Source organism: Hylobates moloch, unplaced genomic scaffold, assembly GCF_009828535.3.
Source record: "Hylobates moloch isolate HMO894 unplaced genomic scaffold, HMol_V3 SCAFFOLD_19, whole genome shotgun sequence".
NCBI classification, from domain to species: Eukaryota; Metazoa; Chordata; class Mammalia; order Primates; family Hylobatidae; genus Hylobates; species Hylobates moloch.
In genome coordinates, this window is record NW_026652294.1 from 25,276,790 (window position 1) to 25,300,100 (window position 23,311).

The 23,311-nt window shown below is 51.9% G+C and overlaps 1 protein-coding gene across 2 annotated transcripts in view; it reads left to right on the plus strand.

The window, feature by feature from the left end:
• Window positions 1–23,311, plus strand: part of PARVB (parvin beta) — a 139,337-nt gene that overhangs the window by 100,808 nt on the left and 15,218 nt on the right. For both annotated transcript variants that reach the window (XM_058431119.1, XM_032139637.3), the window contains exons 7-10: window positions 3,302–3,360; window positions 6,950–6,969; window positions 14,349–14,410; window positions 17,590–17,658. In XM_058431119.1, coding sequence (XP_058287102.1) covers window positions 3,302–3,360; window positions 6,950–6,969; window positions 14,349–14,410; window positions 17,590–17,658 — 210 coding nt within the window. The remainder of the gene's footprint in view (window positions 1–3,301; window positions 3,361–6,949; window positions 6,970–14,348; window positions 14,411–17,589; window positions 17,659–23,311) is intronic.

The following is a 23,311-nucleotide window of genomic DNA, read 5'->3' on the forward strand; positions in this document are numbered from 1 at the left end:
TTGATAAAATGTGTGTCTCACCCTGGCTCCGAGATAAATGATTGGAACGGGAACAATGGCATTGATTTGATGAGAGGCAGAGGCAGAGGCATGAGGGTGTTGAGGTTTAATTTTCCACATTTTTGAAAAGAACATTCATTTCTCTCCAAAGCCAACTGGTTGGAATTCAATCCCGTTGAATGTGCTTATTACTCATTGGAGGAGGTTGGCCCCGCGGGATGAAACAGACACCCAAATTAAAGCCACTTTGCATTCGTCGGGTTTTATTCATCATGCCCCATCATCTCTTTTTTTGGGTTCATTTCTCTTGATTCACTTGGAGAAATGGAACCAGAACCCAGGTCCTTCTAACAGAGGGTGAAGTAGAGTTACCTTTCTCTTGCTGTTTTCCTTACATTTATTTTTTATTTTATGTTTTGAGAAAGGGTTTCACTCTGTTGCCCAGGCTGGAGTACCAGCCTCAACCTCTTGGGCTCAAGTGGTCCTCCTGCCGCAGCCTCCCAGGTAGCTAGGACTACAGTCACATGCCACCATGCCTGGCTAATTTTAAATTTTTGTAGAGACAAGGTCTCGCTATGTTGCCCAGGCTGGTCTTGAAGTCCTGGGCTCAAGCCATCCTCCCATCTCAGCCTCCCAAAGTGCTGTGATTATAGGTGGGAGCTGCCATGCCTGGCCTTGTTTCCCTTACATTTAAGTGGACAGTTGCTGCCTAGGGTTCGTGCATGCAATTTCCCTCAGTAAATGTTCACTGAGTGCCTACTAATCTCTAAGCACTCAGCATAGGCTGCTGAGCCACTAAAGGAGGAACACACGCCTGGGGTCTGCGGGGGTGACCACTGCGGCCAGAGTTGAGGTCACACTTGGAACCTTGGATGCCTCCATGTTTATTTTACTCGAGACATCCGGCTCCACTTTCCTCTGGTTTTTAAACTTCTCAGTCCCGTGGTCTCTGTGGTCGGGCAGGACCTGGCTGCCACTGTGTTTTCCGAACCCATTCTGGCCCCTCTGTTACCCTGGGAGCTCAGTCTTGACTGCACCAGAATGCTCCTCTCTGGCATCAGGCGAGGGCCACCTGCCATGTCTCCATGTTTCCTTCCTAAGGAGGATGTTTGTGGCTGGCGGTGGTGACTCGGGACCTGGGGGGCCATTCCTATGGCCCCTTGTCTTGGCCACTGGTTCACAGGCAGCTGGCCTGAAAAGGCTTCCCTAGGACACATGGGAATGTGGTTCCCAAGCCTACCTACGTCAGCTCGGGGCCTCAGGAGCCCTGTGCAGGCTCAGAAACTGGAGTATTTCCTTTCAGGCTTGCACTTGGGTCCAAGATAATCTTTGGGGTTTTCAGAAAGTTTGAACCAGGCAAGCACTTGCTGGTGCTTCCTGCCATAACGGGTTAGAGAAGTGTTGTTTGGACCACGACCAAAGCAGAATGAAATGCGAGCAGGGGGCCCTGTGAACTGGGCGCCATTACTCCCCAGACCTCAGAGCCTCCTTCTGTCTTCTCTGCAGCCCCCTGGCCTCTGAGCTTGCTCGGGGGACCCCTTATCTAACCCCAGATGGAGTGGTTGGTGTAAGGGATGTGGCATTTCAAGGGTGGAAGGAAGGAAAGGGCCGTATTTACTGCCTGGCCACGTGGCTTTGGACTGATCACTTGCTTTTGCTGAGCTGCAATGCTTTCCCCCATAAAACCAAGATTTTACTACAAACCTATAAAACATCCAACTTCATGTCTCCAATCCTAGACCTGGGCCCAGCACCTGGTGGGTGCCTCAGGCATGTTTGGTCCGGGACTAGGTGAACACGATGTCTCTGGACCTTCCTTGGCAGGCACTCCTGAGAATCAGGATAAGCGTCATCGACACTGTTGTTCAATAACAAGCACCAGCCCTGAATATTCCCTGGAGGTCAAGCTCAGGAAAGGGATGGAAGCCCAGATCTTGGTGGTGTGCACTGTGGGCTGGTCCAGTGGGAAGTGAGTTCCCAGTCCCTTGAGGGGTTCAGTGGTGGTTGGATCAGCCATCCAGGCTCCATCTGGAGCTCCCATGACAGGTGGGCTGCCACCCCTGCCATCACCACTGCCATGCCCCCCTCACCACCATCATTACTTCTTTTTTTTTTTTTGAGACGGAGTCTCGCTGTGTCACCAGGCTGGAGTGCAGTGGCACAATCTCGGCTCACTGCAACCTCTGCTTCCTGGGTTCAAGCGATTCTCCTGCCTCAGCCTCCCAAGTAGCTGGGATTACAGGCACATGCCACCATGCCCAGCAATTTTTTGTATTTTTAGTAGAGACAGGGTTTCACCATGTTGGCCAGGATGGTCTCTATCTCTTGACCTTGTGATCTGCCTGCCTTGGCCTCCCAAAGTGCTGGGATTACAGCCGTGAGCCACTGCGCCCGGCCATCATTGCTTTTTTATACCTGCCACGCTCTGGGAGAAGTGTGACATATATTGTGTCAGTTTCCTAGGGCAGCCATAACAAAGTACCACAAACCAGGTGGCTTAAAACAGCAGACATGTATTCTCTCGCAATTATGGAGGCCAGAAGTCTGAAATCAAGACGTTGTCAGGGTAGGATGACCTCCCTCATGTATCCTCCTCTAGGAGAGGGGTCTTCCTGCCTCCTCCAGCTTCTGGTGGTGGCTGTCAGTCCTTGGTGTTCTTGGCTTGTGGCCACATCTCTCTAGTCTCTGCCTCTGTTGTCACATGGCCTCCTCCCTCTGTCTGTTTCTGTGTCTGTTTCCTCTTCTAATAAGGACGTGAGCCATATTGGATTAAGGTGGGGCTCACCATAATCCAATGATGACCTCATCTGAGGTAGTATCTGCAAAGACCTTTATTTCCAAATGAGATCATGTTCTGAAGTTTGTGGTAGATATGAACTTTGGGGGACCCTCTTCAGTCCTGTGCACACACATGATTGCAGGGGATGTTCCCTGTTATTTATGTTCCTTCCAATTGCATGCCTCACCTCTCCTGGCTGCAAAGCATAGAGGATCCCTTTGGGGAATCCTGACCTGGGGTGTTTCTCCTGAGACCCACACAAATGCCAAATCTCAAGGCCACGTGGAGACCAGAGGGTGGGGAGGAGGATAGGGACAGGTTGTGGTTGCTGAAAGGCACCCTGCCCAGAGTCCCCTGCTGTGTACTCACCCAGGCCTGGCATGCGTGTTCAACACCACCCCTCCTTCTCCTGTTGCTCTTTTCTAAGATGATCTCCGGCCCCGCAGCTTCGTCTGCCCTGTCAGTGCATCCTTCCTCATCTCTCCACTGCCTGATTTTGTATGTTTATTTTGGGGTTTTCAGAAACGGGAAGGCCTGCTGCATTCCAGCCACATCTCGGAGGAGCTGACCACAACCACAGAGTAGGTGGACCCCTGCCTTGCCCTTCCAGGCCCTGCTGCCCCAAGTGAGCGAGGCCCCAGGCTGCCACTTCAGCCAGGGATGCAGGCGTGCTCCTGCTCCATGCCCCTTCTCTGTAGCATGTGATTCTCCTGCTGGTTCCCACCCCAGCTCTCCTCCCTCTGCACACTTTCTTCAGAGTTTTTAACATTAGAACTGAGTTACCTTCCACAGACTTTGAATTTTTTCATTCCTTATCTTAAAAGGTGAGCTTTAAGAACATTGCAAGGTGGGGCAGGCAGAGAGAGTTCAGGATGGATAGAGAGACCCATTGTCTCAGTTCATTTATCCATCTACATTAGCCCCGTCAGAGGCGGGAGCTACATCTTTAAACCAGAACTTTGCTTTGACAGACACTACTAAGCCATCTGTTATCTCCTAGAGAAAGCCAGAGGGCAGGTGTTCAGAAGTCTAAAAGGCTTCAAATCTATTGAAAATAGCAAATCAAACAGTATCTGTGGTGAGTGGTTTTAAGGACTCCTTGTGATAACCTGCTAAGAATCTTTAGAATTCACTGCATTTGTGCCTCTTGACTAAACCTGTTTCAGATGAAACAGAACATTTAAAAATTGATTGTCTCAGCTAATCCATCAGCTAAGTTCACAGAGTGATTAATTACTGTGTTGTGAATTCATGGATGGTATTTCAAAAATTGGAGCTGACATAGGAAACCGCTCGTGGCTTGCAAGCTGTCAGGGAAGATGATGGGACAGTGGAGTGCAGGCTGATGCATGTGCAGAGGCCTATGAAGAGGCCTCCCAGTCTGCCCCAGGCCCGCAAAGGGAACAGGGAGACCTGGAAAAGGGGAGGATGAGAATGTGGTTCTGTGCCCAGCACAGTGGGCCTTTGGCAGCAGCTCTGCCTATTCAGCAGTAGGAGAAGGGCTGCTCGTGAGGAACTGGGATTGGGCTGGTGTCTTAGTTGTTTGTTGTTGTGTAACAAATCACCCCCAAAGCCGAGTGGCTTAAAACAACATCTGTTTCATTTGCTGCTCACAATTCTGTGGGTCAGCAATTTAGGCTGGGTTCAGCTGGGTGGTTGTTCAGCTAGTCTTGCCTGGGGTTGCTCATATGATGCAGACACCTGAAGGCTGGATGGAGGCTGGGGAGGCTGAGATGGGCTCCCCCTACCTCTGGTGGTTGGTGTTGGCCTCCCCTGGGTCTCTTTCCTCCTCACAGTGCTGAGCATCTTCCCAGGGTGCCCTCAGGGTCCTGAGAGAGTGAGAATGTAACTGCAGTCCCCTTGAGGCCTTGTCTTGGACATCCATACCTGTGTCCTCAATTCTGTGAGTCAAAGTGAGTCACAGGTCATCCTGGATCAAGGTGCAGGCAACAGACTCTGCCTCCTTGTGCAGGAATGGCCTGTACACATTGTTGGTGGTGGGCATGCTATGATAGGTGTTCCCCTCTAGGTGAGGGGGTCCCATATGAGGACAGCAAGGAGGAGCTGGGCCCCCTGCCATAAAACTAGAATGGTCCAGAGACAGAATGAGCAAGTGGGTGGGAGAATGGCCTCAGCTATTCACCAGCAGTAAGTGGCCCCAAGGACCTGCTGCATGCCAGCCTCCCTGCTGGATCAACAGAGACACTGAGAGGTGGGCTGAGTGCAGTTCCTCTCCTCCAGGGCGACCCATCCTGCTGATGAGAAAAGATGCATCCACAGACATGTACAGTCTAACACAGGGGCTTGTGGGAAGTGCCTCAGGGCCCTAAGGGAATTTCCAGGAGGAGGGGAGCACCCCAAAGTCAGGGCAGGGGAGATTTCAGTGAAAGCCACCTCAATCAGATACCAGATGGCCCTGAGCAGTGAGGAAGGGACTTGGGATTTCCTAGCCTGAGTCAGCATCCCTCTGCCAGCCAGGGCCAGGGTAGAGGAGAGGCTGGGTCACCTCTCCAGGATGATGCCCCAGGTAGGTTCTCCTCAGGGCTGGTCACCCCATCCTTGTCTCCTGTTCCTTCCCCTCCCTGTGGCTGCAGATGCTCTGACGGAACATTTGAATCATCGGATGTCTGCTGAAAACCAGCAGCCCAAAGATGCACATTCGGTTTCCTAAGGCAGCATTGCCACCTCCTGTCCAGTCTCAATGTTCCCCTTTCTCTTTCAAGAGGTGGCTATGAGGTCACCCCTTCCAGGAAGCCCTCCTGTCTGCCAAGCAGGAGTGCTTGGCTTCCTGTTAGTTCCCGTAGCCTCTGGACACATGTGGCCAACATTGAAATATTGGCTTACGAGGTCTCTCACTCCCAGGCATCCTGAGGGCAGGGCCACATAGTGTTTATCTCCAGGGGATATTAATTTCTGTATCTACACAGCCTGCACATAGTAGGTGTTCAAGTAAGTGCTTGTTAAATAAGATGGAGCCAAAGGACTTGAGCCTAGAGGGATTTGGGGACAAAGTAAAGACTTCCTTGCCTCTCAGGAAGGCAGTGCATGGAAAGGATCTCTGCACTCCCTCACTGGGAATCTTTGAGGAGAAGCTGCTCACCACTCCCATCTCCCCCATTGCTTCCGCTGCTGCCTGCCTGAGATCAGGGCCTGGCCTCATGGTTCCCCAGGATCCTTTAGTTCCACAAGTCCTGCAAGTACATTGTGTCCTGCAAACATGAGTAACCTGCAACCTTGTGTGTTTGTTTGTTTGTTTATTTATTTGAGACAGGGTCTTGCTCTGTTGCCCAGGCTGGAGTACAGTGGTGCAATCCCAGCTCAGTGCAGCCTTGACCTCCCGGGCTCTGGCGATCCTCCCACCTCAGCACCCAAGTAGCTGGGACTACTGCGCACGCCATGACACCCAGCTAATTTCTTTGTATTTTTCTTAGAGGAGGTTTTGCCACTTTGGCCAGGCTGGTCTCCAGCCTTGCATTTTTTTGTTGTTTTGTTTGTTTGTTTGTTTGTTTGTTTTTTGAGACAGAGTTTCCCTCTTGTTGCCCAGGCTGGAGTGCAGTGGTGCAATCTGCTCACTGCAACCTCCACCTCCTGGGTTCAAGTGATTCTCCTGACTCAGCCTCCCAAGTAGCTGGGATTACAGGTGCCTGCCACCATGCCCGGCTAATTTTTGCATTTTTAGCAGAGATGGGGTTTCGCCATTCTGGCCAGGCTGGTCTCGAACTCCTGACCTCAAGTGATGGACCCGATTCTGCCCCCCAGAGTACTGAGATTACAGGCGTGAGCCCCTGTGCCCAGCCCAGCCTGTGTTTTGAGCATTCCACGGCTGCTGGAAGACCTGTTGTCTGCTGAAATCTTCATATTAACCACTCTTCTGATTTAAGTACCTCCCCTCCAAACAACATTAATGGGGTGGTTAATGTGCAAATAGAGATGGTGATTTGCTGTTGACCTTGTGCAAACATTAATAATCCACACAAGCACCTCTCGTTTATCATTAGAGAGGGCTGGAATGTAGCACCATATAACTTGCATTCTTATCAGTAGGCTTTTACCTGGGCAGCGAGGGCCCAGCTTTCTGGCTGGCTCTGTCCGTCATCCTCCCTTGTGCTGCTTGTGAAACTGTGTTCTGAGTGACCCATCTCATGGCTCTCTCTGTGTTCTTGTTTGCAGGATGATGATGGGCCGGTTTGGTAAGTAACCCCGGGGAAAGTGGGGAGACGGAGGCGTGTTAGGGCTGCCCCAGGAAGCTCCCAGAGAGTGTACACGGTCATTTGGGGGGAGTGGGAAACTAGATGGGTCTCACTGCCCCCATAGTTCTGGAATCCTAGAGAAAGTGCACAGCCCACCCCCACCTTTCCGTATAGGGGGCTTGTTTCTCAGAGCTGAGAGTGGCTGGGTTGTGCTAGGAGTGGGGTGGAGGGCTGGGTGACCAGCTAGGGGAGCGGGAGGGGCCTGGAATGTAACACTGGCTGGAACTGTCAGGGGCTGGAGCAAGAGTGGTTGAGGGTAAAAGGGAGGGAGGAGAGGCGGTCGGCACATGGAGCGTCGTTAGCTGGCTGGAAGAGAATGGCTCAGCTCTGTGGATGTCCTTCCATGTGTATTATTTCCTCCTGGAAACCACTGGTTTAGCAGACTTCCTTAAAGTCAGGCAGCCAGGGCTCAGTCCTGGCTGGTGGCCTGTGGCCTGCCCCTTCCTCTCTCTGCTCCTCATCTGTGAAATGGGAGTGTAAAAGGCTCTCCCCAGGCAGGGGCTGCTGTGAGTATTGGGTGAGATCACAGGTGAGTGCCCTGCTTGGCCGGGGGACAGCCCTCTATGTGGGGTGGTTTTATTAGTGTTGGTTTTCAGTGGCTGTTTCCAAAGAGAGAGAGGGGCAATCACTCCCTCTTCCCCCCATTAAAGCCTGAGACCTCATCTTCATCTCAGTGAGGGATGGCAACGTTTCAACCCTCAGTACCAGGATACCCCGGCCCTTGGCCTGGCCAGCCTCAGTGCTTTGGGAAGCATTTCGAAAGAGAAACCTCTTGACGCCCAAATACCCTGTTCTCCAGTGAGCAGGAAGGGGAGAACAGCTCTTAAAAGGAAAAATGGAAACCAAATAGAAGTTTCCCACCTGCCTCTCCAGCCTGCCAGCCCAGAGCTGATGTCTGTCTTTTTGGGGCCCACTGGGGGTGCCACCCCCTGAGTCCTATACGAGGGCTGGGCCAGCTTGGCCATGGGGCTCTGTAACCTCAAAGTTATTATGGGGAACAGCTAGGATGCCATTGCTGCTTATTTATTGTATTAGAGTTCTCTAGAGAGACAGAACTAATGGGATATATATAGATACATACACAAAGGGGAGTTTACTAAGAGTATTAACTCACACGATCACAAGGTCCCACAATAGGCCTTCTGCGAGCTGAGGAGCAGGGAAGCCAGTCTGAGTCCCAAAGCTGAAGAACCTGGAGTTTGATGTTCGAAGGTAGGAAGCATCCAGCATGGGAGAAAGATGGAGTATGGGAGACTAAGCCAGTCTAGTCTTTTCACGTTCTTGTGCCTGCTTTTTATTCTGGCTGTGCTGGCAGCTGATTAGATGGTGCCCACCTAGATTAAGGGTGGTCTGCCTTCCCCAATCCACAGACTCAAATGTTAATCTCCTTTGTCAACACTCTCACAGACACACCCAGGCCCACACCTTGCACCCTTCAACCCAGTCAAGCTGACACAGTATTAACCATCACGCCTGTGGAGAGGGGAAGTGGCTCAGATCCTGCGGGGCTCGAATTGAGAAGATGCAGCCAGTGTGTGTCCCCTAAGCTTTCTTTACTAGACCTTAAGCTGTGCTGGGAACATTCACAGGCCTTCCCCGTTTTTTGTTTGTTTGTTTGTTTGTTTTTAAGGAGAATTCCAGCTGTTTTAAAATGTCTCTATTATTAAAAAACAAATGCAGGAAGAGAAAGAGAAACATCCTGTATATAGTTGCTGAGGGAGGCGAAACCGCAGTGGGGTCACAGCTCATGGGGCTGGGGTGAGGCGTCTCCCCACCCTGCGTCTAGGTAGAGGCGTGTTTTGGGGGCACAGTGCCCCTCTCTGTCACCTCCTTTCCATCCTTTCTTCCTGGAGGAGGCTCAGAACCCCTTTGGAATTGTAGGGGCCTAAAGATGAGGAGAGGGCTGGGCGCGGTGGCTCATGCCTTTAATCTCAGCACTTTGAGAGGCCGAGGTGGATGGATCATGAGGTCAGGAGATCAAGACCAGCCTGGCTAACATGGTGAAACCCCATCTCTACTAAAAATACAAAAAAATTAGCCGGGCGTGGTGGAGGGCACCTGTAGTCCCAGCTACTCCGGAGGCTGAGGCAGGAGAATCGCTTGAACCCAGGAGTTGGAGGTTGCGGTGAGCTGAGATCATGCCACTGCACTCCAGCCTGAGTGACAGAGCAAGACTCCATCTCAAAAAAAAAAAAAAAAAAAAAAAAAAAAAGATGAGGAGAGTGGGCCCCTCAAGCATTTTTGAGTCTTTCTGTTTTTTTGTGGCGCTGTCACTTTTGTGTTTGGTTCGGGCCTGGTTGGAGGTTTAGGGAAAGGACAGTCTGTTCAGCTCAGTTGGGAACACATGGGCCTCAGACTGTGTATAGGACCCTGTGGCCCGAGGGCCCAGAAGCCTGGCCCCGGAGACCCTGCCACCCCATGAATGAGCTTTAGGGTCTGATGTGCGGGGCAGTGGCTTCCTAGGTAAGAGCCAGGTGTCACGTGTGAAAAGTGGACCCAGCTGCCACTCCAGGGGAGGGAGGACTGTGGAATCGCAAGACCAATTTGTACAAGAGGCTGATGGAGTTGTTCGTGTTACTTTGTAGGCTTTATGTGCTGTGCTTGAGAAAATGCAAACAGGCTATTAGTCGGTGACAGGCAATTAGTTCCACCCCCGGCCTTGCTGCTTCTGCTGACGCAGGTTCCGAAGTCTCCTGGTTACCCAGACTGGCACCCTCAGGCACAGCAGAGCGTCTGGCTCGGCACCCGCTCCTGTCGGTGCAGCAGCACACCTTGTCTTGGCTTCCCTGCCATGCCATTCACCTCCTTCAGCCCCCAAGAGCACCCCAGGGTGCTCTCTCCTCCAGCAACCTTCACCTGAATGCCCTCCCTCTAGATTACCCCATGGCTCACTCTTTCAGCTCTGCCAGCTCTTGGTTCAAATGTCACTGATCAGGGAGGCCCTCTCTGACTCCACTGCCCCAAACTGGCCTCCACTGGCTCTCCTCCCCACCCCTGCCTTAGTTCTTTCTGTACTCATGTGACACACCAAGCAGCACTCAGCTCATGGGGATGGCCTGGCTCCTCTTCCCTGCGCCAGTGTTTACACAACGAAGCCTGCACGTGTCTGGCAGACACTGGTGCCAGCAAACTTTCAGGGGTGCCCACAGCCCCTGCCTTTCTCCTTTCACACATGACTCCTTGACCCAGAGGTGCTCTGTGGGCTGCAGCTGACCCTTCCTCAGGGTGCACCCCACCCCCCCGCCAAAGCAGCCAGCTCTGGCCACAGTCTGGATGCAGCTGGGGGCAGATGTTTTAGGAGCTTCTGGAAGGCCGGAATGTGCTGGGCTTTGCCTGGAGTGGTCTTCTGGGCCTCAGTTTCCCCACGAGTACCCTGAGCCAGGGAGGGATGGGGACTCCGTTCTGCCCACTCCCCATCATTCCGGTAAGGGAGGTGGCTCCACAGGTCCTCGCTGCCTCCTGACAGCATCACTGTCCTGGACGAGGTGGGTGAGGAGGCTTCTCTCCACAGAAACAAGCCTCAGGGGATCCAGGGAGGTTGCAGCCTGGTCTCCATGGCAACGGGTGAGCTAGTGCGGCTTCTCTGCTGGCGGCCCTTCCCCCTTCTGGGCCTGCCCTGGGCTGGAGGCCCTTCCTGAGGCATGAGGGGAAAGAGGGGGGACATACCTTCCTCACCCTCTTCCCCCTCTTTATAACTCCTAGTAATTCCCCTTCACATCTCTCCCATTTCTGCCAACAGGGCTCATTCCAAAAACTCTGGCTCTATCCCATCACCCGTGGCTCCTGACCGTGCCCTCCATAACTCCCATGCTGCAGGCCACAGCCCCTGTTAACCCCTCTCACTGGCCACCCGGCTCTTGAACCTGCGCTGGGCTTTCTGGCATCTCTCCTTGTGCCTGCCGGTCCCTCGGTGGAGCGCCTTTCCTCCTCCTCTTGCCCCAGTAAGCCTGGCTTGAACCCCAGGGCTGCTTTGTGAAGCCTTCCTCAGGCCCCGCAGCCCTTGGTTCATGGGTCCCAGACTCAGGTGCCTCCAGGGACCAGGTTGATAATATAAAAGAGGAGAGTGTCTAGATTATACAATGATAATGTCATCTGCCTCTTCACCCCAGGGCTGGGTGGCAGTGGGGAGTGGTGGGGTCTGGGGCAAACTGGAGAGTTCGCACCCCCATCCCCAGGGACAACTTATTGCTGCCAGGTGGGAGTGCAGGCTCACTGCTGCCACAGCCTCCAGTTCTTCAAGAGAAGCCAGAAGTTCAGAACTTTTGGACAAACTTTCCAATTTAAGAACTGTTGACTCTGGCCGGGTACCGTGGCTCACACCTATAGTCCCAGCACTTTGGGAGGCTGAGGCAGGTGGATCACTTGAGGTCAGGAGTTCAAGACCAGCCTTACCAGCATGGCGAAACCCTGTCTCTACTAAAAATACAAAAATTAGCCAAGTGTGTTAGTGCATGCCTATAGTCCCAGCTATTCAGGAGGCTGAGGCAGGAGAATTGCTTGAACCCGGGAGGCAGACGTTGCAGTGAGCCGAGATTGCACCGCTGCACTCCAGCCTGGGTGACAGGGTGAGACTCTGTCTCAAAAAGCCAAAAAACCAAGACCAAAAAAAACCAAAAGAAAACAAAACAAATAAAAACGGTTGACTCAAATCAAAACATTATGGGGACCAAGCTGAGCATTCCTGCAGGTTGAGCTTGGGCAGCCCTGGCATATGGTCAGGTCGGTTGGCCCCTGTCCGGATTCCTCTTTTCTGACACTAACAGGGTTGCACTATCATAGTTTACTCCCTCTCCAGGCCCTCCCCCAAGTCTGTGCCTCTTCCAAGAGCGGGGCCCCTCCTTGTTTATCTCTGTGATGTCCCCAGAGCCTGTGGAGGCTCTGGGGGACAGGACGAGAGGGAGCTGTAAGGACTGAGGACTGACAATGCTCCTGCCTCTACTCACTGCCCCACTTAGTTCCACACCAAGGGCAAGGCAGGGGCTGTCAGAGTGCCACCTTTACGGAGGAAGAAATGGGGTTGGGGAGGGAAGGATTTGCCCAAACTCATGGGGTGTGAAGTGGGGCATCTAGAACAAAATAGGATCTATTTTCGTTCCCAAGGCCAAGCGCATCACAGGGGTGCAGTATGCTCTCTCTGTCTCTCTCTCTCCCCTAGGTCAGGGTGGTCCCTGGGGAGGCCTCTGGGTTACCCCAAGACAGGTGGGAGGAGCTTCCTACCCCACCCTCTTCCTGTCAAGCTGGGCTCTGCAGCTCCCAGGGCTGCTCCTTGTATTGGGGCCCCAGCCTGCTGGTAACAGAGGGTCCCTCCGCTGGGCTCGGTCTTCTGAGCATGCTCTGCCCCCAGGAACCTGGAGGATGGAAGTTGGGGGCCCTGGGTCCCTTCCAAATGCCCTTGGGTCCTGTGCCTGGTCCCCAGTGCCCATTTTCAGAGCCCCCAGCCCCTCCCTGCCTTGTGGACTGTGTGACGTGATGCCAGTCCCCCGGGTCCAGGGGCACGGCGGCCGGCGGAGAGGCCTCTGCGGCACCGATGTCTCCTTGAGTGGCTTGACTCTGCCAGCCCAGCGGTGGCCCAGCTAAATATACCCTGGCTGACGTCAAGCACTCTTCTGCTCCTGGGGTTTTTCTTAAGCTGCATTTATAGTTTGCCCATTGCTTTGTAAAGATGTAAAGATTTCACTTTTTTTTTTTGCCCCTTAGCAGACTGTCTTATTGAGTGTACTCTGACTTAGATGATTATGAAAATAATTTACAGCTGCAGCATTAGGAAGCTGGCATGTGTCCAGAGGCAGGGCATTTTGGTCAATGTCGGTCTTTAGGTGAAGAAAACTTCCCTCCCCTCCCCCTAGTCATGCACATGCTCACACACGCACACAATGCTCACACGTGCACACACTTGTACACATACACTTTCCTTCTCTCCTTTCCACTTCATTTCTCACCACCTCCACAAGGCCAAGGAAGAGGCTACCTGGGCTAGCTTGGGCAGGGGGGTGTGAGCTGCCTCCTGGGGCCCAGCCTGGGAGGAAGGGTTAGCATGCTTCCTCTGGGAGGAGGCCTGGCCGACTTCTCTCCCTAGGCCTGTGGCTTACCTGGGCCTAACCCCTTCCTTCTTTTTCTAGGCTCTCTTTGTCTCTCTCCTAGGCCAGGGCGGTCCCTGAGGAGGCTCCCCTAGGCCACCCCCTAGACGGGCGGGAGGAGCTTCCTACCCCACCCTCTTCCTGTCAAGCTAGGCTCTGCAGCTTCCAGGGCTGCTCCTTGGGTTGGGGTCCCAGCCTGGCTGGTAACAGAGGGTCTCTCTGATGTGCTTGGTCCTCTGAACATGCCCTGCTTCCAGGAACCTGGAGGATGGAAGTTGGGGGGCCCTGGGCCCCTTCCAAATGCCCTCCTCCCTGTCTCTTCTGCCCCAGCAGTGATGCCCCACAGCTCTGTGTCTACCTGGAGACCTCAGCCCTCTGCTTGGGGTCCAAGTCTCTGTCCCATATGCCCCTATTGAACCCCACCCCCCCCGCCATGGCAGCAGGAGCAAAGGCTCTGAGGCAAGTGTGCACCAGTGTCAGCAGGAGCAGCTGGGAGGCCGGTTGGTGGAGTGAAGTCAGGGAGGGTGCGTGTAGGAGGATAACTGAGTCTGAGTGTCCCGTGGCATGTGGGAGAGAGGATGGATTTTATCTGAGTGTCCCATGGCTCGCAGGAGAGAGGATGGATTTTATTCTAAGCATGATAAGAAGCAGTTGGAGGGTTTTAGTTGTGGTGGGAGTGGAGGGGGGAAGCAAATGATCCTGTTTGCACTTGGAAGGGCTCACTCTGCCTGCTGGGGAGAAGGGCTCAGGGGCGAGGAGTGGAGTAGGAGGCTGCAGCTGCTCCCAGGCGAGGGGCAGTGAGGCGTGAGCAGGACATGGCCACCGTCGCGGGGGAAGTGGTCGGATTCACAGGTGACATTTGCCAGTAGACAAGGAGCGTGGGAACAGGGAGAATTCAGGACACCTCAAGTCCTAGGATGTGGCGGGGGCAGATGCCAGGTGCCATCTACGTGTTTCATATGAAAAGATAAAAAGCGGATGGAAGGGACCCTCTGCAGCCTCTAGTCCACGCTGTTCTAGTTGTTCCCAAGCGTGCTTGCTCGCCTTGGTTTGGCCGAGACTGATCATCAGGGTCAGCCCTTTCGTTCTGGTAGGAATTGGAAGGATTCTAGGCAGGTGTGGGAGTTGAGGCTGAACCTCCTGAGGGATCAGAAGCTGGCAGGTCCCTGGATGGGCCAGGATTAGGGCAGCACGACGGGTTTCCATAAACGCTCCTTTGTGTCTCTCTTTGCATGTCCTCAGAGCGGGATGCCTTCGACACGCTGTTCGACCACGCCCCGGATAAGCTCAGCGTGGTGAAGAAGGTGAGCTATTGGTGGGATGTTGGATGTGCTCTCCCCTGGCTCGCGGTTTTTTGACAGCACAAACGCCTGCTGGGAAGAAGGTGGGAAAATGTTTGGAATCTCAGAAATGTTTGCCACATGGATTGAAATGTAATTACAGTCAAAGACGTAACCACAGTGCATAAAATTAGCGCCTTTTAACTCAACATCACTGCTCCCTGGGCATCTTCCTGCCTGCCCGCTCCACTTCTGTTAAGTGAATTACCCAGCCAGCACTTCTTTCTGACTCGAGGCCTTTTTTCAATGTGGGAATGTTTTTAAGCATGTCAGCCTGCTGCTCTTGCTGGCCTCATTACCATCTACAGCCTGCCCAGTAAACACCCAGGCCTGTGCGGCTGAGCCGTGCCATGCATGGATTTGGCCCGTTTCCCTCCAGACAGAGAATGGGCCCTCGCTAGCCCAGGCAGCCTGCTGGTCAATCTGTGGATGGAAAAATCTCCAAGGCTCTGGAGTTGGGGGCTGGGTGTGATTAGCTTCTGCGGGATCTGCCATGCAGGCTTGTTCCCCTCAAAAGGAACTGGCTGCTCATCAACTTATCCGAGTGCCTGCAGGCATCCAGATTCAGGAGGCTGCGTGCATCCCTCCTTCCCATAACATCGGAGGAGTGCTCATTTCTACCCCTGGTGCAGGCGAGAGAGTTCTCCTTTGTCTAGGACAGCTTACCCAAACAGTTTTCTTAGTGTAAGACTTGTCAGAACCTTTAATAGGCTGACATATACTGTACTTCTCCAAGAGGGAGCTTGGTAGGAAGCATTTTCCAAACTTGTTTGTTTATAGTGGGATTTATTTATCTATCAATTTTGTGGTAGGACGCATTGTATTTCTGTGGAACCCACTTTTGGAAAATGTTGGCCTGGGTTTGGACAATGAGATCATTCATTTTTGGAAGCATTTTGCAAAAGGCTGTTAGAACCGTGCTAATGGTCCTTCTGGGACAAAGCCTTCTTAGCACTCTTGGGTGGTGAGGGATATACTTGGAGCCTCAGAGTCCCCCACCTCCACCTCGTCACATGTGGCCCCCAGGTACCCTGACAGAACCTGTTCAGGGAATGAATCAAATCCGGCTCCCCCACTTATCAGCTGCGTGACTTCTGGCGAAGGGCGAGATTATACCCCCAGCCTCAGTTTCCCCATCTGTCAAGTGGGGACAAAGATGTTACCCACCTCTCAGGGCACTGTGAGGATAAACTGGGATTCTCTCTGTGCATGGGCTTAGCCTGGAGCGTATAGTCACTGGTAGCATTGAGAATGGTGTGGCCTGAGGTTGCTTTCATCTCTCAGTAGATACCATGTTAATTCATTCTGCAAAAGACACATTTTCAGCACTGGAGCCACCAGCAAGGAAGAAGACAGAATCCTTTGATTTGCCTGGTAGCTTCCCACTCCAGCCTGTCCCTTCCTCACCTCCACATTGCAAGTTTAGGTGTCTGTGGCTCTCTGTGCCCCAGAATGAAGTCAGGGGCCCCTGCCCACCTCTGCAGGTTTCTCCCTGCGTCGTCCCCTCCTACTCCTTCCCTTCCCACCCACATCCAGCCACAGCCTGAAGACCCCAAAGGGTTTGCAGATGTGTCTGGGTGCCCACTTGGCTCACTCTCACTTTGCACTGGCCCACCCTCAGGCCCAGCTCCAATGCTCCCTCTCCATGGTCTTAACGGGGGTCCATACACGTCTCCTCTGTGGCTCATGAAATCTCCCCTGCATTGCGTGTTTTCCTGCAGTGCCCTATCTCTTGACTTCTCCATCCCACCACTACACGCATATGGAGAATTACATCACAGGCCCTTGGCGGGGGCCGGGGGTGGAGCTCTCTGACTGTGTTTTGAGGTGTCCTTAGCACCAAGCAGCATGCCTGGCACATAGTAGCTGCTCAGTAAATTTGAGCAGAATGGGTAAGAAATCATATCATGGGCAGGCTGGGTGCGGTGGCTCATGCCTGTAATCCTAGCACTTTGGGAGGCCGAGGCGGGCGGATCACAAGGTCAGGATATCGAGACCATCCTGGCTAACACAGTGAAACCCCATCTCTACTAAAAAATACAAAAAAGTAGCCCGGCGTGGTGGCGGGCACCTGTAGTCCCAGCTACTTGGGAGGCTGAGGCAGGAGAATGGCGTGAACCCGGGAGGTGGAGCTTGCAGTGAGCTGAGATTGCGCCACTGCACCCCAGCCTGGGCGACAGAGTGAGACTCTGTCTCAAACAAAACAAAACAAAAAAATCATATCATGGGCAGTGGTGGGTGATATTGAGTTTCCATCAAAGTTGGGTTTGGTCACTGAGGAATTACAGGTGACAGGTTTTAAGCTTGTGCTGGAGAGAAGCCAGTGCCCATTGGTACCTACATAATAGGGCTCAGAAAATCCCCACAGCCCAGAGAGATCACCCTGGGTGGATCTCCCCATGTATTGCAAATCGATAGGCGGACTGGGCCCTATGGCTCACGCCTGTAATTTCAGCACTTTGGGAGGCCAAAGTGGGTGGATCACTTGAGGTCTGGAGTTCGAGACCAGCCTGACCAGCATGGAGAAACCCCATTTCTACTAAAAATACAAAATTAGCCGGGCTTGGTGATGGGTGCCTATAATCCCAGCTACTTGGGAGGCTGAGGCAGGAGAATTGCTTGAACCTGGGAGGTGGAGGTTGCAGTGAGCTGGGATCGTGCCATTGCACTTTAGCCGGGGCAACAAGAGCAAAACTCCATCTCAAAAAAAAAAAAATTCAGTAGGTGTGGCTCAAGGCAGCACTCTCCTCGGTCTTCTGAATGTGCCGTTTACTGTTCCAGGTCACATCTAAGATACATTTGCAAATGTAATGATCCTCCCCTGGCAGTTTCATCTTTCTTAAGAGCACAGAGTGCTCTCCAGTTTGATTGTTAAATATGGCATGCGTGCACGGATTGGCATATGTGTGCATGGGTTGGTGAACAGAGACATGTGTAGCCAGGATAGATGTGGGCATTATGCCATGAAAACTAGGGGCTACTGTCGGGATGTTGAGTTTGAAACATGGGCTTTTTATTTTAGCAAACAGGAGATGATGAAAGCATTTCACAGAGCTGGGGCTGGCAAATGTCAAGCCTGCCCCTCCAGATGGGACCTGCACGCCGGCCATTCACGGCTCCTGTGTCTCTTTTGTTCTTGGCAGTCTCTCATCACTTTTGTGAACAAGCACCTGAACAAGCTGAATTTGGAGGTGACGGAACTGGAGACCCAGGTATGCGCTGCTTTGGCTTGAAGGATCCTTTGTCCACCGCCGTTTGCAGTCAGCGTTTTGATCCCAGGTGGGGTGTGTGAACAAAGCTGGCGCCATTTTGTTCATCTCACAAGGAGCTCCCGTGGTGCGGGCAGAAATAACCACCGCGGCCTTCTCAGCCCCTCCGTCTTCCTTTCCTGGGGCTGCTGCCACAAAACACCACAAACCGAGTGGCCGAAACAACAGAGCTTTGTGTCCTCGAAGTGCTGGAGGCCGAAGTCCAAAGTCAAGGTGGGACCCGGGTGGGCTCCCTCCAAGGCTGTGAGGGAGGAGCTGTTCCTGGCCTCCCTCTCAGCTTCTGGGGTTTTGCCAGGATCTTTAGCATTCCTTGGCTTGTACACACATCACTCCCTTCTCTGCCTTCATCTTCATGTGGTGTCGTCCTTGTGTGTGTGTCTCTGTGTCCAAATGTCCCCCTTTTATCAGGACGTGGTCACGTTGGATTAGAGCCCACTCATGGCTTCATCCCAACCTGACTGCATCTGTGTAAACCTTGTTTCCAGATACGGTCACATTCAGAGGTCCTGGTGATTAGGGTTCCACTGTATCTTTTTTTTTTTTTTTTAAGACAGAGTTCCGCTCTGTCACCCCGGCTGGAGTGCAGTGGCGTGATCTCGGCTCACTGCAACCTCCGCCTCCCGGGTTCCAATGATTCTCCTGCCTCAGCCTCCCGAGTAGCTGGGACTACAGGTGCGTCCCACCATGCCCAGCTAATTTTTGTATTGTTAGTAGAGACAGGGTTTCACCATGTTGGACAGGATGGTCTCGATATCTTGGCCTCATGATCTGCCTGCCTCAGCTTCCCAACTACTGTATCTTTTTTTGGAAGATGCAAAACCCCAAAACACCTGAATGGTGTTACTCAACCCATAACACCTCCAGGGCTCCACCCCAGCCCACCACAGGGCCTTTGCACATGCAGTTCCTCTGTCTAGAACATGCTGGCCCCTTCAGCCTCTGCTCAGTGCTGCTGTCACACTGTGGCCAGGACCTAGCAAATATCCCCCTGGTAAGTACATACAACACATTTCTTCTGCAATAAGTATATCAAATCTACTCCCCCAGCCCCGACCCCTACTCAAAGCTAAAGGAGCATCCTTAAATTATGTTTTTGGGCACTCCGCGAGCATTAAAGACAAAATATAATTTTCCCAGGATTAGCGGGATGCTTGAATGCGGAAGTTTTTGAGCTCTTGGTACAGATATCCCTAATGCACAGCTGATCCTTCTTAAACCCCAGGGTGAATGCATTCATTCCCTTCTCTTTCTTTAACTTTTCTCATTTGCTTTTCTAATTAGAAAAGTAATTCAGGTTCATTGTAGAAATGTCTGAAAATGCAGATAAGCAAAACAAAAATCACCCGTAATCCCGTCACCCGGAGATGAATGCACAGAGGGTTTTGTTCAGGCCTTTTTTCTACACATACGGCGAGTCATGGACAGCATGGGTCTGTGTGCAAAAGCATCACGGTCTGTTTTTAATGTGTGTATTTATTTGTGTATCACTGGCCAACACATTTCTTATTTTCCGCAGTTTACAAATGTTGCACATTTAGCCTCGGATTATTTTCTGTTTGAGACGTTAGCACCCCAGAAGCAGCCGAGGTGAAAAGTAAAAATCCTCCTTTCTGCTTTTCTGGAGACCTCCCCCTTCAGACTCTCCAGGGGCAGTTAACTGCAGTTCATGGTTGGATGTGTATTTTTCTAGATATTTTCTTGTCCTTTCTTTCTTTTTTTTGAGACAGTGTCTCGCTCTGTCGCCCAGGCTGGAGTGCAGTGACACAATCTCAGCTCACTGCAACCTCTACCTCCTGGGTTCAAGCAATTCTCCTGCCTCAGCCTTCTGAGTAGCTGGGACTACAGGTGCGTGCCACCATGCCTGGCTAATTTTTTTGTATTTTTAGTAGAGACGGGTTTCACCATGTTGGTCAGGCTGGTCTCGAACTCCTGACCTCGTGACCTGCCTGCCTCGGCCTCTCAAAGTGTTGGGATTACAGCTATGAGCCACATTTTCTATGCACAAAGGTATTTTTCTAAATAACAGTGGATCTTACTGCCCACTGTTTTGTAATGTGTTTTGTGTCACTAAATACACTGTGGGCATCTTTTGGTGTTAAGAGAAAGTGTGTGTGTGTGTTTCTGTCTTTTTTCCCTTTTTCCCTTGCTCGATCTATTGGTCTATCTATATTTTGTCACTTTTAATGGGAAGTGTATCTCATCAGCGGGAAGGCTGCACTGCACCTCATTAAACCAGTGCCTCACGACTGGATGTTTTTCTGCTCCTGTAAACAGCAGTGCAGAGAGCATCTTTGTGCATGGCTGGCTGTGCTCGTGCCTGCTTCCTCGGAATAAAAGCCTAGAAGTGGAGTCATTAGAGCGAAGCCTGTACCGCACACTTTGAAGGCTCAGGAAGATTTGCTGTGTGGGGGCCCCTGGTACTGTCATGGGGCGTGTGGGGGCACTGCTCCCCCACATCCATGCCAGGTGTCCCCACAGCCCTCTCAGAGCGTCTGCACATCAGTATTCGCAGCTGGGCTTCTTACACTGAGACTCTAACATTAAATTTGCATTTATTTTTATTTATTCAATATCTTCATTTTTTTTCCCTATTAATCATACTATATAGAGTCTTAAAAGTACGTTTAACCACTGGTCCCCCAGAAAAGGTCGCTGGTCACAGAAATGCACGGATTTTTGTTTTGTTTTGTTGCAAAGGAATTTGGGTGTTTTTATAAATACCGTATACATTTATGAAGACTGTAAATCTTTAACGTCTTGATGCCCTAGGAGTCAGAGAGGCCCTGGTTTAATTTCTTCAGTTTCTGCTTGTGTGTGTGTGTGTGTGTGGTTTATGTAGTCTGGTGTGTGTGTGTGTGTGTGTGTGGTTTATGTAGTCTGGTGTGTGTGTATGTGTGTGGTTTATGTAGTCTAGTGTGTGTGTGTGGTTTATGTAGTCTAGTGTGTGTGTGATTTATGTAGTCTAGTGTGTGTGTGTGTGATTTATGTAGTCTAGTGTGTGTGTGTGTGTGGTTTATGTAGTCTAGTTGTGTGTGTGTGGTTTATGTAGTCTAGTGTGTGTGTGTGTGTGTGTGTGTGTGTGGTGTGTGTGTGTGTGTGTGTGGTGTAGGTGTGTGTTTTCCCTCCTTTTCCAAACCATTCTTACGTTGCGGACAGCGTTCCAGCTCTGTGATGTGAGTGAGCTCCTCAGCCTCCCTGAGCTTCTGTCCACAGGATTAAACTGGAGGCGACGGGCAGTGTGAGGATCGGGTGAGACAGCGCACTGAGATCAAGTGGGCAGGGCTCGGCAGGGGTTAGCACTGCGGATGAGGAGGCGGTGGTGGGGCCTCCGGGCCTCCGTGGGGATTCTGCTCCCTGCAGAGCTACACAGCAGGTTGCAGAGAGAGGGCACCGCCCTGGGTGCTTGTGAAAGTGGAGGGTCATCCGCTCACAGCTGGGCTCCCTGGCCCTGCCCTCCCTCTCCGTGTGGCCGTCCCTCCCTCCTTCCTGTGACCCCGTGTGCTGGGACGGTGAGGAGACACCACGGAAGGAAGAAAAGACTCAGCAGGCTCAGGGCCTGCGGGCGCAGCGGCGTGGCCACCCCAGACCTCCTGGGGAGAGGTGTGGGTTGGTGCCTTCATTCACGCGGCAGCTTCCATTCCCTGGAAGTTAGTCCATGGAGACTTGGGCATGACAGCTCAGTGTTGTTCTGCTGGGAAAATGCCAGCACGCTTGACCAGGGTGCTGTGGGCATGAAGCTTCCGTGTGGAGACACACTTAAACGAATTCTTCAAACCCGTCTGATCTCCTTAATGAGAGGAGTGGCTGGCTGCTTCATGGTGTGGAAGGCTGAGGGCATGTGACATGGAGGCCAAGTGCCATTTGGCCATCAACTGATAGCGCGTTGAATTTCCAGGCGCAGTGGCTCATGCCTGTAATCCTAGCACTTTGGGTGGCTGAGGTGGGTGGATCATGAGGTCAGGAGTTCAAGACCAGCCTGACCAACATGGTGAAACCCCCGTCTTACTACAAAATACAAAAATTGGTGGGTATGGTGGCGCGCGCCTGTAATCCCGGCTACTCGGGAGGCGGGGTCAGGAGAATTGCTTGAACCCAGGAGGCGGAGGTTGCAGTGAGCCGAGATCACACCGCTGCACTCCAGCAGGGCCCAGACCCTGTCCTGAGTCCCTTGAGGGACTGTTGCCCACTGGCACTTGCTTTATGCTTTACAGCTCTAGCTGCAGCTCCCCCTGCTAAAGGTCAGGGCTTCTGATATTGGATGTTTGTGATTTTGACTTTTCATCTTTTTTTTTTTTTTTTTGAGACAGTTTCACTCCTGTTACCCAGGCTGGAGTACAATGGTGCGATCTTGGCTCACTGCAACCTCTGCCTCCCAGGTTAAAGCGATTCTCCCGCCTCAACCTCCCGAGTAGCTGGGATTACAAGCACGCACCACCACACCCACTAATTTTTGTATTTTTACTAGAGACGGGGTTTCACCATGTTGGTCAGGCTGGTCCTGAACTCCTGACCTCGTGATCCACCCACCTCGGCCACCCAAAGTGCTAGGATTACAGGCATGAGCCACTGCTCCTGGAAATTTTTAATTTTAATTTTTTTAATTCAAATTTAAGGATTCTGGAGATTGTTTGTACAGTAATGTGAATGCACCTAACATGATTGAGCTGGACACTTAAAAGTAGTTAAGATGGTAAATGTTATGGTATATTTTATGGTATATTTTACAATTTAAATTAATTAAAGAGAAAGGTCAGCATAAGCGAGACACAAAAAGACAAATGGATATGTGATTCCACTTACGTGAGATATGCAGAGGAGTCAAATTCATGTAGAGAGAGAGCAGAATGATTGGTGGTTCTCAAGGGCTGGGGGGAGGGTAGAATAGAGAATTGGGGGAGAGAGTGTCACTTGGGGAACATGAAGAAGTTCTGGAGATGGGTGGTGGTGAGGGTGGCCCAACAGTGAGGATATACTTAATGCTACTGACCTGTGCACTTACACACGGTTAAGATGGTAAATTTCAGCTTATGTATATGTTATCACAATAAAAAATAAGTTAGCAACATTCAAACAAAAACATTTTAATTTAAATAGCTGCATGTGGCCATTGGGTACCATGTTGAATAGCAGCTCTAGAGGCCCCCTGGAGCCTGGGGCCGCAGTCACTGTGGTCTCTGCTGCAAGACAGAGTGGTGAGGGCCACCAGGTCCCAGCTCTGCGCCCTGCAGATTTGAATGAATCATTCCAGCAGCTGATGCTGATGGAGGACTCACGTGTGCCAGGTGCTCCCTGCCAGCCGTCTCGCTGTGTCTTCATGACAGCCCTGAGTGATGGGAGTCACTACTATCCCTGGGGTCAGCAGTGGGGGACAGTTCCAGAGGCACGGTCCTAGCCAGGCAGCTGCACTCAGCTCCAAACACTCATTATATTTGGTCTTTGCAGTGCCCCATGTATTAGAGCCCTCCTCCCCTTTTGCTTTTTTCTAGATTAGGAGCCAGGTCTCAAAAGACTTCACGTTCAGGCCTTCAGTTGATTCCAGATTCTCCTGCCTAAAGTGAGAGGAGGGATGGATTGCTTTACTTTAAAATATTTCCAG